This window comes from Ips typographus, linkage group LG2, assembly GCF_016097725.1.
Source record: "Ips typographus isolate SLU linkage group LG2, UJ_Ityp_2.0, whole genome shotgun sequence".
NCBI classification, from domain to species: Eukaryota; Metazoa; Arthropoda; class Insecta; order Coleoptera; family Curculionidae; genus Ips; species Ips typographus.
In genome coordinates, this window is record NC_138423.1 from 6,155,622 (window position 1) to 6,169,426 (window position 13,805).

Genomic DNA, 13,805 nt, shown 5'->3' on the forward strand with positions numbered 1-13,805 from the left:
AACTTAAAGTTATAAGAGAATATAAATATTTATTTTACCTGCGATTCATTTTCTTCGTAGTCCATATTTGACACACAGCCTCTAGGAGTTTCCTGGTCCCGTAGAAAACTCAGCAATTCATAATACCACAAATGTGGAACGTATATATCGTCAGCACCGGCACCAGATCTCTCAGAATCAAGAACTTTTTTTTATTCTTTTCTATATGTGGTTCTCATAGAATTTATTTTTTTTACCACAGTTTTTCTATGTGCACTTTCTCAGCAAGAATATCATAAGCCTGTGATTTTGCATTTCTATCGCTATATTCTTTGGATTTAATTTTCCAAAGGCAAGGAAAAGATTTATATAGTTCAATAAATTCTGTAATGAATTCTTTTTCTTTTTCTGACATTGTTTAGTAACCAACAAACAACACAGACAAAGTAAATTACAGCATTAGTTACAGGCAACGGAAATACACAAGTCACGTGCAAGGTGCAGGTCAGAACAAGTCAAAACAAAGAATACGCTGCTACTGAGCATGCGTCGAGTTGGAGTGTCGTTTACACGTTCATGCATTTGTGCCAACCGCATGCAAATTATCTGGCAGAACAGATTTTATTCAAGCCAAACTTTTTCGACTGCGCAAGCATCATGCTTCCATTCACACGCAACAATTTACTTGTGCAAATTTGCATGCACAAGCCAATTGGCGCAAATTGCATGAGCGTGAAAACGGACCTTTAGGTCCATTTAGTTCCTGCCTTTCGAAGACGAGATACCTGGTTTTCATGTCAAATAGAAGGTCTCTTTCGATAAAACATTAAACCCAATAATAATTACAATATACAAAGTGTTTCAAAAGTTACGGCCAAAAACGTTAATTGGAAGGCAGTTCTTTGGGGCTCGATATTTCCCTTAAGAGTGACTTTAAAAAAAGATTATATGAACAAATCGTATTATTTTGACCTCCCCTGCATGCCCCCGAGAGATTGTCATATAGTTATGGGACACCCTGTATATTTTATTTAAATTAATACTCCCGATGGCCGGGTTTTTTTGCTTAAAGATTAAAAAAAAAACAATGAACTAATAACCACATAGAAACACAAAAAATCTGAAATTGAAATAACGCGTTCAAAAATACAAGTGACCTTTTCTGAAATACAAGTGACAAATCTGAAATACAACTTACGTTTTCTAAAACCAAATTTACGATAATGAAATACAAGTTATAGATTCTGAAATCCAACTTATATTTTTAAAATCCAAGTTATATTTTCTAAACTACATGTGTAAATGGTGTAGAAGAAGTTGGTTAAATAGGAAACGAATTCCAGTTTTACAAGAATTCAAAATTGTTTTTCTTTTTTTGAAAAAGTTCATGTGTCAGTAGATTTTATTGATTTCTTTTATTCCATCTAACCAATTGCTTGTAGAAAAGTGATGTTCAGATAAAAGTTGTAGACATTTGTGAAAGTGATATGTGATTTGTGAGCCGAACAAGATAAGCTACTCAGATTATTTATTGTCACTTGGCATCTTGCGTCGACATTTCAGTTAATCAAAATGTTGATTTGTAGCTTGAATTGCATTTAAACTACTCCGGATGTCGCATTCGACCATATTCCGCTTCTCCAATTCATTTTCAACAACTTTTTTCAATAAATTATCTAAACTCACCACCTCAACCGGGACAGTGACTTTTTTGGGTTATTTTTAAAACCTTGCCATTTCGAAACGAATCAACGGAATTTAATGCGATTTGGACTATCATTGAGCTTGGTTTATTGGCTTTTGGTTAATGGAAAAAACATTGACTTTAGGGCACTGAAGCTGTACTATACAGGGTGAAATAGAAGCGTGTGCAAAAAAGTTAAATTTTCGAGTAATTGCTAATTAACCAATAATTTTATTTTATTTTAAGATAAAGAAGTGTTGTTTAGGTCCATATTTCGGGACGTTTTTAGCCGATTTCCGTTTTAACGTCCTGTGTCTCAAGAAATATCGATTTTTCTAAAAATCTTGTAGCTCTGAGGTGTCATTCTATGTCAGGTGTAGGTTTCATATTATGTGTTACATCATTTTAAGTCAACTCCCTTGAAACGCCCGAAAACGTCCCGAGATATTGACTTAAGCAACACTTCCTTATATTAAAACAAAACCAAAAAAAATTATTAGTCAATTGGGGACTACTTGAAAATTTCAGTTTTATTGCACACGTTTCTTTTGCATCCTGTATAGGGTAGTTACAGTGCATTACGGTAAAAGTTTTTCACGTCAGCAAAAAGCCAATAATTCAAGCCTAATGACAGTTCAAACCGCATTAAAATCCGTTGATTTGTTTCGAAATGGGGAAGGTTTTAAAAATAACCCAAAATTAAAATTCATTCAAGGAGAATCATGAAATTTACAGCTTTTAGCGTTTTTTTTTTTAAATTTCTAATAGCAATTTTAATGGAAAACATTAATATAAATAATATCAACTGTCAGTGTGAATTGATTAACCAAGATTGCGATTGTATTGTGTTTACTGCCATCGCCTTCATGATTTATTTGCGCGATATTTTATGAGCGCTTTTTTGCTATTAATTTTATAGTTGTGTTAATTAGCAATTGCATCTAAAAGTAAAATACTCATATGAAGAAATTTCAAATAACGCGCCAGAGGCCTCTACAAACTTCTCATTAATTTTTTAACTCTCAGAGGCTTTTACAATTATTTTGAATTGCCAAGAGCTCTTAGAATGGGCCTATCCCACATATCATAAATTTTTGTTTTAATGACTGAAATCGAAAGAATAGGATCAAAAAACTAATTTTTCATATTCTTGAAGAAAAAAATATGGTCGTAAATGTTCCTACATTAGTTTGAACTTGTCCATTAAATTTAAAAGATCTGTTTTGGCGCGCATGTGACGTACGTAATTCTGGGCGATTTTATTGGCTGTTGCACGCCAACTGTTTCACTTCTTGTCGCTGATTGGTTGATAGTGTAGTACGTCACCGGCGGCGGGCGTTTTAAACATGAGATTAATGTAGTTTTTATCATCATTTTTTTTCTATTTAGACTTAATATTTTTGAAAACAAAAAAATACGGGTATAATATTTTCAATCCGTCTTTGTAGTTATGAAATAAAAAAAAATTGTGGGACAGGCCCATTATCTTGAATCTGCTAGAAGGCTTTAAATAATACCGAAAACCTTACAAAAATTGCCAGAAGCATCTACAATCATCCTAAACCTTTTAAGATTTTTTTAAAATTGCCAGGAGCTTCTAAAATTGTTTTGAGATTGCTAGAGGGTAACTGCCAGTGGCCTCTACAATAATTATCCTTGTCAGAAATTTAAAAATTCTAGAGAGAAGCCTTTAAATGTTACCAAATTACCTTCAAAGATGTTTTTAAAATTGTCTCTAAATCATCTCAAAATAAAAAAATAAAAATAACATCTCTAATAGAAAAAATCCGGTATGTTTCCTTGGTTTTTGATCAACTTTTCGGGCTAATTCAATAATGAAACAGCATCCAATAAGTCAACACATTTTTGAACACACAACACATGTGAAAGTTTCCTTCTTCTATTAAGCACAAAATTATTTTGTACGTTTTCGTACACGTTTTCTAAAAATTGTCCTTAACTTGCTTATTTGACAGTTGACGACCAAAAGTGATTGAAATTAAAAAATAACTCAGATCGTAAGCTTTCCAAAAATATACCTATTTAAGTTAATCGGTGGCACCGTTTGGCAGCTGGAGGGCGTCAAAGTCAAGCTCCACAAATCTTCAAAGTGATTTAACCACTTTTGCTTTAACCTAAAATAATTCAATTATTTTAATAGTTACGACAAAATCACTGAAGGTAAAATATAGTCCAAAGACGCTATATTCAAACTGGTGTTCAGTCACTGGTGTGATAGTTTAACCCCTAGAGGGCGTCAAATTCAAGCTTTTTGACAATTTTGCTTCTAACACAGCTTTTGAGATAATTCCCGGAAACTAAAAATTGTTTTTCACTTTTTTGAGACACCCTGTACTCAGCCGCTAATCTGAGACATCCTGTATTACTCTGACAACCATTGTGCCCCAACTGTCACGGTTTTGAGGATGACCTGGAAATGATGTAAATTTTGACGGTTTTCGGTGCGTGGCACCCTTAAATAATTACATTTTTACAAATGACAATGATACTGAGGGAATTTAGGCAGTGAAAGTTTATTTTAAAAATCTTTAAATAAATTCAAAGGTCAATAATAAATATTTTTACAAATTTTGTTTTTAATTTTTCAATGACAAACAGTTCCTGGTACCAAAAAAGCGCTTAGAAGGTAAAAGTGGCATCCCCCTCGAGGTGCGTTTGTGGTAAACATTTCAGACTACAGACTCAACGTCAAACACGTACAATAACAGCAAGTTACTGCTTGTTTTACACTAAATAGAATAGTAATTTCCATTAATTACAGAAAACAAGAAAGCTGTTTTCGTTTCTCAACGTCAAGTTGAACTTTGTTGTTTGGAAGCATATTTTTCATCACATTTAAATGCTCTAGTTTGGAGTGATATTAAGTGAACTGTAAATCCATATGATGCCATTTTTTTAGCACGTTTTTATTGTGTTTTATAGGCGTGTGCTCGTAAAGCTATCTCGTCGGCCACCCAATGCATTACAGCAGCCCAAGCCAGCCATGAGTACAACTCAAACGCTGCCACTCGCGAGGCTCTTATGCAAGACACCCGCGAACTATCCAATCAAATCCCACCATTGGTCGACGCTATTAAAATGAACGGTGCTAGCCCGGACGATACGAACGCTCAGAGCGAACTGATGTATGTGGCCGAAGTGTTTTTACACGTAAGTTCTTTATTGCTGGCGATGTGAAACCAAAGAATAGCTATTTAACAAGAAGAGACAGTTGAAAAGACAAGGCAAATTAGAGAAAAATGGTCTCATCCTACCAAAGTTAAAAGACAATCGACTGATATCGGCTTTGATCGTTGAATATCAGGAGTTTCAATTGGTTGGTCATTCAGGTTGTTGAAGAAGAAGAATATCCAATATTTGTTTTAAAAAATGTGAGGCCAACTTAATACACTTTGACTCAAAAGAAGTAAACAATGATTATAGAAATTAGTTTATATTTTACTCTGAAAATTGGATGTCATTTCGGCAGTCCCTTCTTGTTAAATAGCTATTCTTTGGTAAAACTATGGACGTTTATATTTTGGTCACTCTTACAGCCCGCTACACATTTCGTTCAAACTGCACGAACTGTACTTCCGACTTTAACGGACCAATCAATTACCGAACAACTGGCGTTCACCAGTCACCAATTTAACTCAGATTTGAACGATTTGAGAAGCGCCGTAAATAGAGCCAAGCCAGCGTGTCAAGGACTTGGCCTTGACGCACCTTCTCAACTGATTGAAGATCTGCAGGAAGAGCTGAAAGAGTTTGAGAAAGCCGTGGAAGCGGCTCGTTTACGTCCCCTCCCTGGAGATTCTGCTGAGAAGGGTGCTCGGCAGTTGATTTCAAGCAGCAAAATGATCAACCAAGGGGTAGGAAGTCTTTTTCAACTTAAAACGAATGTTTGCAGCTGCTAATTTTCATTTCAGGTGGCGCAGTTGTTAAGCGCCACATCACAAGGAAACGAAATGTACAACTCTCAAGCGGCTAGAGATACAGCTCACAGTTTGAGGAACTTTACGGGGGCCGTGAGATGTATCGCCGCCACGACCAACAGCCCTGATTTACAGAGAAAAATTATTCATTCTGGTGAGTTTTTTGCGCTTTATTTGAACTATTTTTCTACTGTTAGTGTTTCGCCGCAGGACAAGACGTGCTTACGCATTCGGCCAAACTTTTGGAGGAATCTTACAGGAGCCTACACACTGTTGATGTTACTCCAACTCTACAGAAAGCAGCGAAAAATGTCAATGCTGCCTTACAACGGACGATTGGGTGTTTGCCTGGACAGAAAGATGTTGATAATGCCATCACTAACATTATTGGTAAGTTTTGCTTCATTATTTTCTTTATATAATATTTTTATTATGTTGCCTACTATAAAAAAAAAATTTACTACACACTTAAATTAGTAAAATTAATAATGGAAATTATACTTATGACAATCATTAGTTTAAATGAATCCCCACAACAATAACAAAATTGATGATTGTCAAAAATAACAAATGTTTATTTAATCCCTGTACTTATCTATAATCTGAGATGAATTAAGTTTTATTTTTCCCATAGTTTTCACGTTTATAACCTTATACAGTTTTTGACATTTAAGTAGGGGTTTTTGGAATTTGCATCCGATAAATCGGATGATTAAAATCACAAAGCATTTGAAAAATAATCCGAAACTTGATTAGAAACGTTTGAAAAGTGATAACGTTTGATCGGATGCTGTGATCTTGCTATCCCTGTCTCAGAAATGGATCAGCTGATAAGACGGTCCAACGAAATGGCAAAAACAGCTGAACGATAATGCCTGTTAAAAACTCTACATTAAATTCATATAGGTGTATCACATATTTCTATATCAGGAATACTTTAAAAGTATTATCTTTTTTTTATATTAAACTAACGATAAGATATACTTTATTTAATATTTCCGAGAAATATTGCATCGTTTTAATTGGGTCGTTTTTGTAAAACTGTGCATTCAGTTCAAGTTGAAAAACCAGTTTGTGTTTTTCGGACATGTATAGTATTTGGTTTAAAATATTTGATAGGGTTATGGCAAGAAGAATGGTGTATTTTGTTGCCGGTATGTTTGTTTATTTAATTTTGCTCCAAACATATTTGTGAACGAATTATTAGACCATAAGGCTTTGTTGGTTGTGTTTGTTAAAAAAGTACAGTTTTAACAGATTGTCTTTCGCGTTTTCTGAGATTTAGTTTTACATGAAATATAACATATTCCGGGTAATTGTTGCCAAATTCTGTGTATGTTACTTTGTTAGGTTATGGTAGTTGTTATTTAGAAGTTCGTTGTTCCAGTTAGATATTCTAGAAGAAAGCAATTGGATAGCAAATCTACTTAGGAATCCAAAAATGTGCTTAAAACAGCCGTTTTCTCACTCCAAGTGGGTTTTTAACTGTGTTTCTGGCAGTTCAAATTTTGATACCGGCTTTTCTCTATTACGGAACTAAATTTTGAGGGGTTTTTTATGTTGCTGGATAGGAAATTTAATGGGGATTTCAAAAATGTGCTTAAAACAGTAATTTTCTCACTCCATTTCGTTTTACAGACGATTTTGTCGTTAACTGTCTTTTCAAATTATGTTTCTGGCAGTTCAAACTTTGACACCGCTTTTCTATCTGTCTGTACCAAATATTGTAGTGTTTTTTCAGGTTATTGGATAGGAAATTTAATGAGGATTCCAAAAATGTACTTGAAACAGTCAATTTCGTACTACAAGTGGGTTTTACAGGCGATTTTGTCCCTGACTGTCCTGTCAAACTAGGTTTCTGGCAGTTCAAACTTTGTCACCGCTTTTCTCCCTGACTGTACCAAATATTGTAGTGTTTTTTCAGGTTATTGAATAGGAAATTTAATGAGGATTCCAAAAATGTACTTAAAACAGTCAATTTCGTACTACAAGTTGGTTTTACAGGTGATTTTGTCCCTGACTGTCCTGTCAAACTAGGTTTCTGGCAGTTCAAATTTTGATGCCGGCTTTTCTCTATTATGGAACCAAATTTTGTAGGGTTTTTTATGTTGCTGGATAGGAAATTTAATGGGGATTTCAAAAATGTGCTTAAAACAGTCATTTTCTCACTCCAAGTTCGTTTTACAGACGATTTTGTCCTTAACTGTCTTTTCAAATTGTGTTTCTGGCAGTTCAAACTTTGACACCGCTTTTCTATCTGTCTGTACCAAATATTGTAGTGTTTTTTCAGGTTATTGGATAGGAAATTTAATGAGGATTCCAAAAATGTACTTGAAACAGTCAATTTCGTACTACAAGTGGGTTTTACAGGCGATTTTGTCCCTGACTGTCCTGTCAAACTAGGTTTCTGGCAGTTCAAACTTTGACACCGCTTTTCTATCTGTCTGTACCAAATATTGTAGTGTTTTTTCAGGTTATTGGATAGGAAATTTAATGAGGATTCCAAAAATGTACTTGAAACAGTCAATTTCGTACTACAAGTGGGTTTTACAGGCGATTTTGTCCCTGACTGTCCTGTCAAACTAGGTTTCTGGCAGTTCAAACTTTGACACCGCTTTTCTCCCTGACTGTACCAAATATTGTAGTGTTTTTTCAGGTTATTGAATAGGAAATTTAATGAGGATTCCAAAAATGTACTTAAAACAGTCAATTTCGTACTACAAGTTGGTTTTACAGGTGATTTTGTCCCTGACTGTCCTGTCAAACTAGGTTTCTGGCAGTTCAAATTTTGATACCGGCTTTTCTCTATTATGGAACCAAATTTTGTAGGGTTTTTTATGTTGCTGGATAGAAAATTTAATGGGGATTTCAAAAATGTGCTTAAAACAGTCATTTTCTCACTCCAAGTTCGTTTTACAGACGATTTTGTCCTTAACTGTCTTTTCAAATTGTGTTTCTGGCAGTTCAAACTTTGACACCGCTTTTCTATCTGTCTGTACCAAATATTGTAGTGTTTTTTCAGGTTTTTGGATAGGAAATTTAATGAGGATTCCAAAAATGTGTTTAAAACAGTCATTTTCTCACTACAAGTGGGTTTGACAAGCAATTTTGTCTTTGACTGTCAAACCGTGCTCAAAAGTTGCAAAAATCAGGGTTTAGAAAAGTTTTCTTGCAGTATTCGATACAAAACGTATTTCTGAGTTTTATGACAGGTATTTTGGCAGTGGTCACGTGACTGTCTAGCTAAATTATTTTTTTAAAACCACGTGGTTTCTGTCTGTCAATGTTAGCCTAGAATTTGCAAGAGTTTTCTAAACAAGACGTGTTTCTGAGATTTAAGTTTTCATTAGATGCTTGTTGAATAATATACCTACTATTTTACAACACATTTCTGTTTAAATATGATAAGTTTACATTATTAGTAATACCAGTGAGTTTGTATTAATTTTCTGTATTTACTAGACAAAAACAAATCTTTTTATAATTCAGTATTTGGTTTTCTCTTATTGTTTGATGAATTTGGAACCACAAGCGGTTAATTTCCATTGTCAACTAAAACAAATTCACATACCATGGAATGCTGTTTTGGATCAGTTTTTTTCGTCACGGCTCAGTCTAGATTTTCAATTAAATTACTATTTTAACGCAGTTATCCTTGTATATAATGTGCTCACTGAAAACTACTGGAAATTATGTATAACCAGATATAATAGAAGTGTATTTATCTTTGTTATCAAAGAGTGTACAGTTAATTAATGATTGTTTTTTTATTATCCTTTACCGGATGATTCTTTGGTCTCATATTTTTTATTCATGAACACTTAAGTTTGAGTAGGGCTGATATGATTCATATTCTTTCATTAATTACATGGTATTTGCATTTGATGCAGTCAGGTGATATTTTAGAGTAAGCATTAGAACAAATTAAATTACAGAATGGACATCCACTTTGGACTCTGGCAAATTCCCCCCTACAAACAAATCCTATGGTGAGCTTCAACAAGAACTTACCACGGCCGCTGCCAATCTAGACCAAGCTACATCTGGAGTGGTTCATTCTGTAGATAGTCCTGTAAGTACTTCAACGTCAAACCGCTGCTTTTGCTTATCTACTTTGCTCTGTACAGGTGCAGTTAGCCTCTTCCTCCAAAGACTTCTCTTCAGCTTTTCGTGATTTACTAGAAGTGTCCATGGAAATGGCGGGAGAAACTAATGAACCCCAAGTGCGCGGCGAAATGGTTCATTCTCTAAAAAGCGTATCGACTTCTTCTAGCGCTCTATTAACGACCGCCAAGTCGCTTTCCGTCGATCCGAATCTACCGAATGGTAAAAACCAGTTGGCTGCTGCAGCCAGGTAAAAGTCCCATCTTACTTAAACATTTTGTACCACAACCGAGTAATTTCAGAGCCGTCACCGACAGTATCAACCACTTAGTGAATGTGTGCACGTCCGCTGCACCTGGTCAAACCGAATGTGACAACGCCATCAGAAAAATCCAGGCCATGCGATACTTGCTGGAGAAACCCAGCGAACCCATCAATGATTGCTCTTATTTCGAGTCGTTGGACTGTATTATTGACAAGAGCAAAGCGTTGGGCGAAGCCTTAACTGGGATGACCACCACCGCTAGATTATCCGAGCACGAGAGATTTGCGGAGCACATTAAGAGTTTCAGTAGCGTCATTTGTTCTCTGATTGAAACTTCAGCCCAGGCTGCTTATTTGGTAAGTTTGATGATTTGTAATTAGAGTCCGGATTAAAAAGCACTAAAATCGTGAAAAAAAATCACTTAAAAAGCACAGTTATTTTCGGGAGTAATTTTTCCGGAAAAATTCGGAAAAACGAGTTTCTAAGTAATTTGTTAAAACAAATTACTTAGAAACGAGTATTCCAATTTTTCCACAGGAAAAATTAGATGCACGAGGGATATTTGGTAAGATTATTTCCTGAGTTAAATAAACATTTTATTTTAATTAAAACAATAAGAACAATAATTAATAAGAACAATAACTTTCAAGCTAGAACGGGTAACACTATTCTTTATGTTGCTGTGAGGAGTGTGAAATTTTTTAGAATTTTTTTCCGGAAAAACTGCTGACAGCTAAGTTGACAGTTGTTAAGTGATTTTTCCACTTAAAATTTACATTTGTTATACTAATTCTTGATAGCGATTGGTCAAAATTGATAGGAAGGCAATATTCATAGGTTATATCCCGAGACGTTCAAGTTTTATCGGGTAAACTGTGCATAGGTTGATTTTTTTTGCAAAATTTTGCTTGGAAAATGATTGAGACTAAATAATTCGACGATTTCCAAAGAATTATTTAGTCGAAACCATTTGCCTAAAAGAAAAATTTTGCAAAAAACCTACCAATGCACATTTTACGTGATAAAACGTGAACGCCGAAGGGTATATGTCAAGATTATTTCCTGAAAACTCACATTTTAGTTTATTAACAAGAAAACACCTTAGTTAGAACACAAATACTAAACTAAACGTGATGAAATTAATGATAATATTGAACTCACCCCAGCAGACGACAGATTTTCGTTCAGCCATGTATATTTTTGTTTACATTTCAGATTGACAATCAGACGTCATAATATTTTAATTTATGTAATTTTTTAATGGAAACTACGTTATAGTGATTTATTAATTGTTAATATTGAAGAAAATAGCTTAAATTTTATATGTGTATCCCGTCTCGTTTAATATCAAATGTTCTTCAAAAAAACGTATTCGAAAAAGGTAGGAGGTGTTTATTCAGTGTAAAATTTTAGCAACTAGGGATTTATTCAGTATATAACGGCTCTCATTAGTCGAACTAGAAAGGTTCATTGAATTTTATTGGCTGCTAGTACAATGAGGGAAATAATCCTTAAAAAACCACAAAACTCTTTCAGAGATGCAAAACTTTTTACTTTTTTTGAGACATTTTTTGAACTACTTGAGCGTTTGGAAGGTTTTTGGATAGTTCAAAGAGCATATTGAAGGTTCTGGAATGCTTTAGAGGCATTTGGATATTCTTAGACGGTTCTAGAATTTTTTGGAAGCTCCTAGACTGGTTTGATATCCTTTGGAAGCTTCTAGACTAGTTGAAGGACATTTGAAATCTTTTAGACTGTTCTAAACGCTTTTGGAAGCTTCTAGATGGTTTTTAAAGGCTTCCGACTGCTTTAGAAGCATCTTGGTGTTTCTGTAGTGTTTTGGAATCTTTTTAGACTACTTTTTGGTTCTGGACTGCTTTTAAACTGCTCTAAAAGCATACAGAAGCTTATAGACTGTCTTGAAATATTTTAGAGCTTCTAGATTGTTCTAAAAGCTTTTAGAAGGCTTTCGACTGCTTTAGAAGCATTTTAGAGTTTCTATAGCAATTTGAAATCTTTCTAGACTACTTTAGGAGCATCTGCAAGGATTTTGGAGAGTTTAAAAAGAATTGGAGGTTTTGGACTGCTTTTGAAGATTTTGAAAGCTTGTGAACAGCTTGAGTGTTCTAGAAACTCATAGAAGCTTTTAAACTGCTTCAGAAGTATACGAAAGCTTTTAGACTGTCTTGAAATATTTTGAGAGCTTCTATAGATAAGTTGAAAAGCATTTAGAAGCTTTTAGACTGTTCTAAAAGCTTTTGGAAGCTCCTAGGCTGTTTCGTAAGCTTTTACAAAGCATTTTGGAGCTTCTATAGTGTTGTGGGAATGTTTTTACATATTTTTCGACTACTTAAAGAGCATCTGAAAATTATTTGGTCAGTTTAAATTTGTAAATTAATACTTACCCATTTTGGAACAGATATATGGTATGTTTTTGTCTCTCAGAAGCCTTCAATATCTCAATATAGCTACTGCAATTGTAAATTAGTCTACACAAAATAAAACCATACAAAAAACTCTAATGTTGTTTGTATGATTATTAATATTATTATTTTATATTACATTTTATTATTTTTTATAGTTTTGAGGAACATTTTAAGTAAACTAATAAGGCCGGTCCTTTCTTATGATAATCATTTAAGTAAAATTGTCACTATTTCTGTCAAATTTTTTATGGAAGCTGGAGCACGGCACATTAACGAATTTTTGCAACTAATTAATTGCGTTCCATATGCTGTTCTTTATTTCTAATTTTCTTTTTTAACTGGGTTCCACTCTTTACGCATATTGTTAATATATTTTTATCGGTTAATATATTTTCAGAAATATTTGGATTCAGGGACATTCCATGAAATATAAGTGATAAGATTTTATATGCTATCTGCCGACTGTGATTGCACTCTGCTTTCTTCATTCTCATTTTCGTCATTTTTGTATTTGTTTTTTAAATTATTTTTTTTATCTAGTGTCTGACCTGTGCAAAACAACCTTGTTGTTAATGCATCAATAAAAATATCTATCTATCTAACACATCATTCAATAAGTCCCGGGACTAACCCACAGGTGGCACTACAAATCGCATTTTTATATTTTTCCCTTGAAGTACCATCTTTCAAACGACAGCTGTCAAATCCTGAGCTCATTCCCTCCAATATTTTGTTTGTGAGAATTTTTTAAAGTGAACAACTTTTGAGTTTTTTTAAAACATGGAAAAAAGTGATTTTCGTGTGCTGATTAAACACTGTTTCCTGATGGGAAAAAACACCGTCCAAACAGAACAATGGCTTGAAAATGTTACGGGGACTCTTCTCCATCGAAAACAACGATTTGTAGGTGGTTTGCTGATTTTAAACGCGGTCGTACAGACCCAAATGACGCTGAACGGTCTGGACGCCCAAATTCGGCTGTTGTTCCAGAAAACATCAAAAAAATCCACAAAATGATATTGTCTGATCGTGAGTGAGATAGCTGAGGCCTCAAAGATATCAGAAGGTAGTGTGTTAACAATTTAGCATGAACATTTGGGTATGCGAAAGTTGCTTTCGAAATGGGTGCCGCGAGTGCTCACTATTGACCAAAAACAACAATGAATTGATGATTCAGAGCTGTTTAACCGTAATAAAAAGGATTTTTTGCGTCGATATGTGACCATGGAAGAAACCTGGATCCACCACTACACACCTGAATCAAAACGGCAGTCATCTGAGTGGACTGGACCCGGCGAAAGCCGTCCAAAGCGACCAAAAACGCAACAATCGGCTGGCAAGGTTATGGCCTCTGTATTCTGGGATACACACGGTATATTGTTCATTGACTATTTGGAAAAGGGAAAAAC

General features: G+C 34.5%; 1 protein-coding gene across 2 annotated transcripts in view; it reads left to right on the forward strand.

Annotated features, from left to right (window-relative positions):
• The window catches only part of rhea (Talin_middle and talin-RS domain-containing protein rhea), a 100,551-nt gene that overhangs the window by 46,216 nt on the left and 40,530 nt on the right, over positions 1-13,805 (forward strand). For both annotated transcript variants that reach the window (XM_081973114.1, XM_081973115.1), the window contains exons 13-19: positions 4,607-4,834; positions 5,221-5,538; positions 5,596-5,755; positions 5,812-5,991; positions 9,537-9,673; positions 9,729-9,955; positions 10,008-10,326. In XM_081973114.1, the coding sequence (XP_081829240.1) occupies positions 4,607-4,834; positions 5,221-5,538; positions 5,596-5,755; positions 5,812-5,991; positions 9,537-9,673; positions 9,729-9,955; positions 10,008-10,326 (1,569 nt within the window). The remainder of the gene's footprint in view (positions 1-4,606; positions 4,835-5,220; positions 5,539-5,595; positions 5,756-5,811; positions 5,992-9,536; positions 9,674-9,728; positions 9,956-10,007; positions 10,327-13,805) is intronic.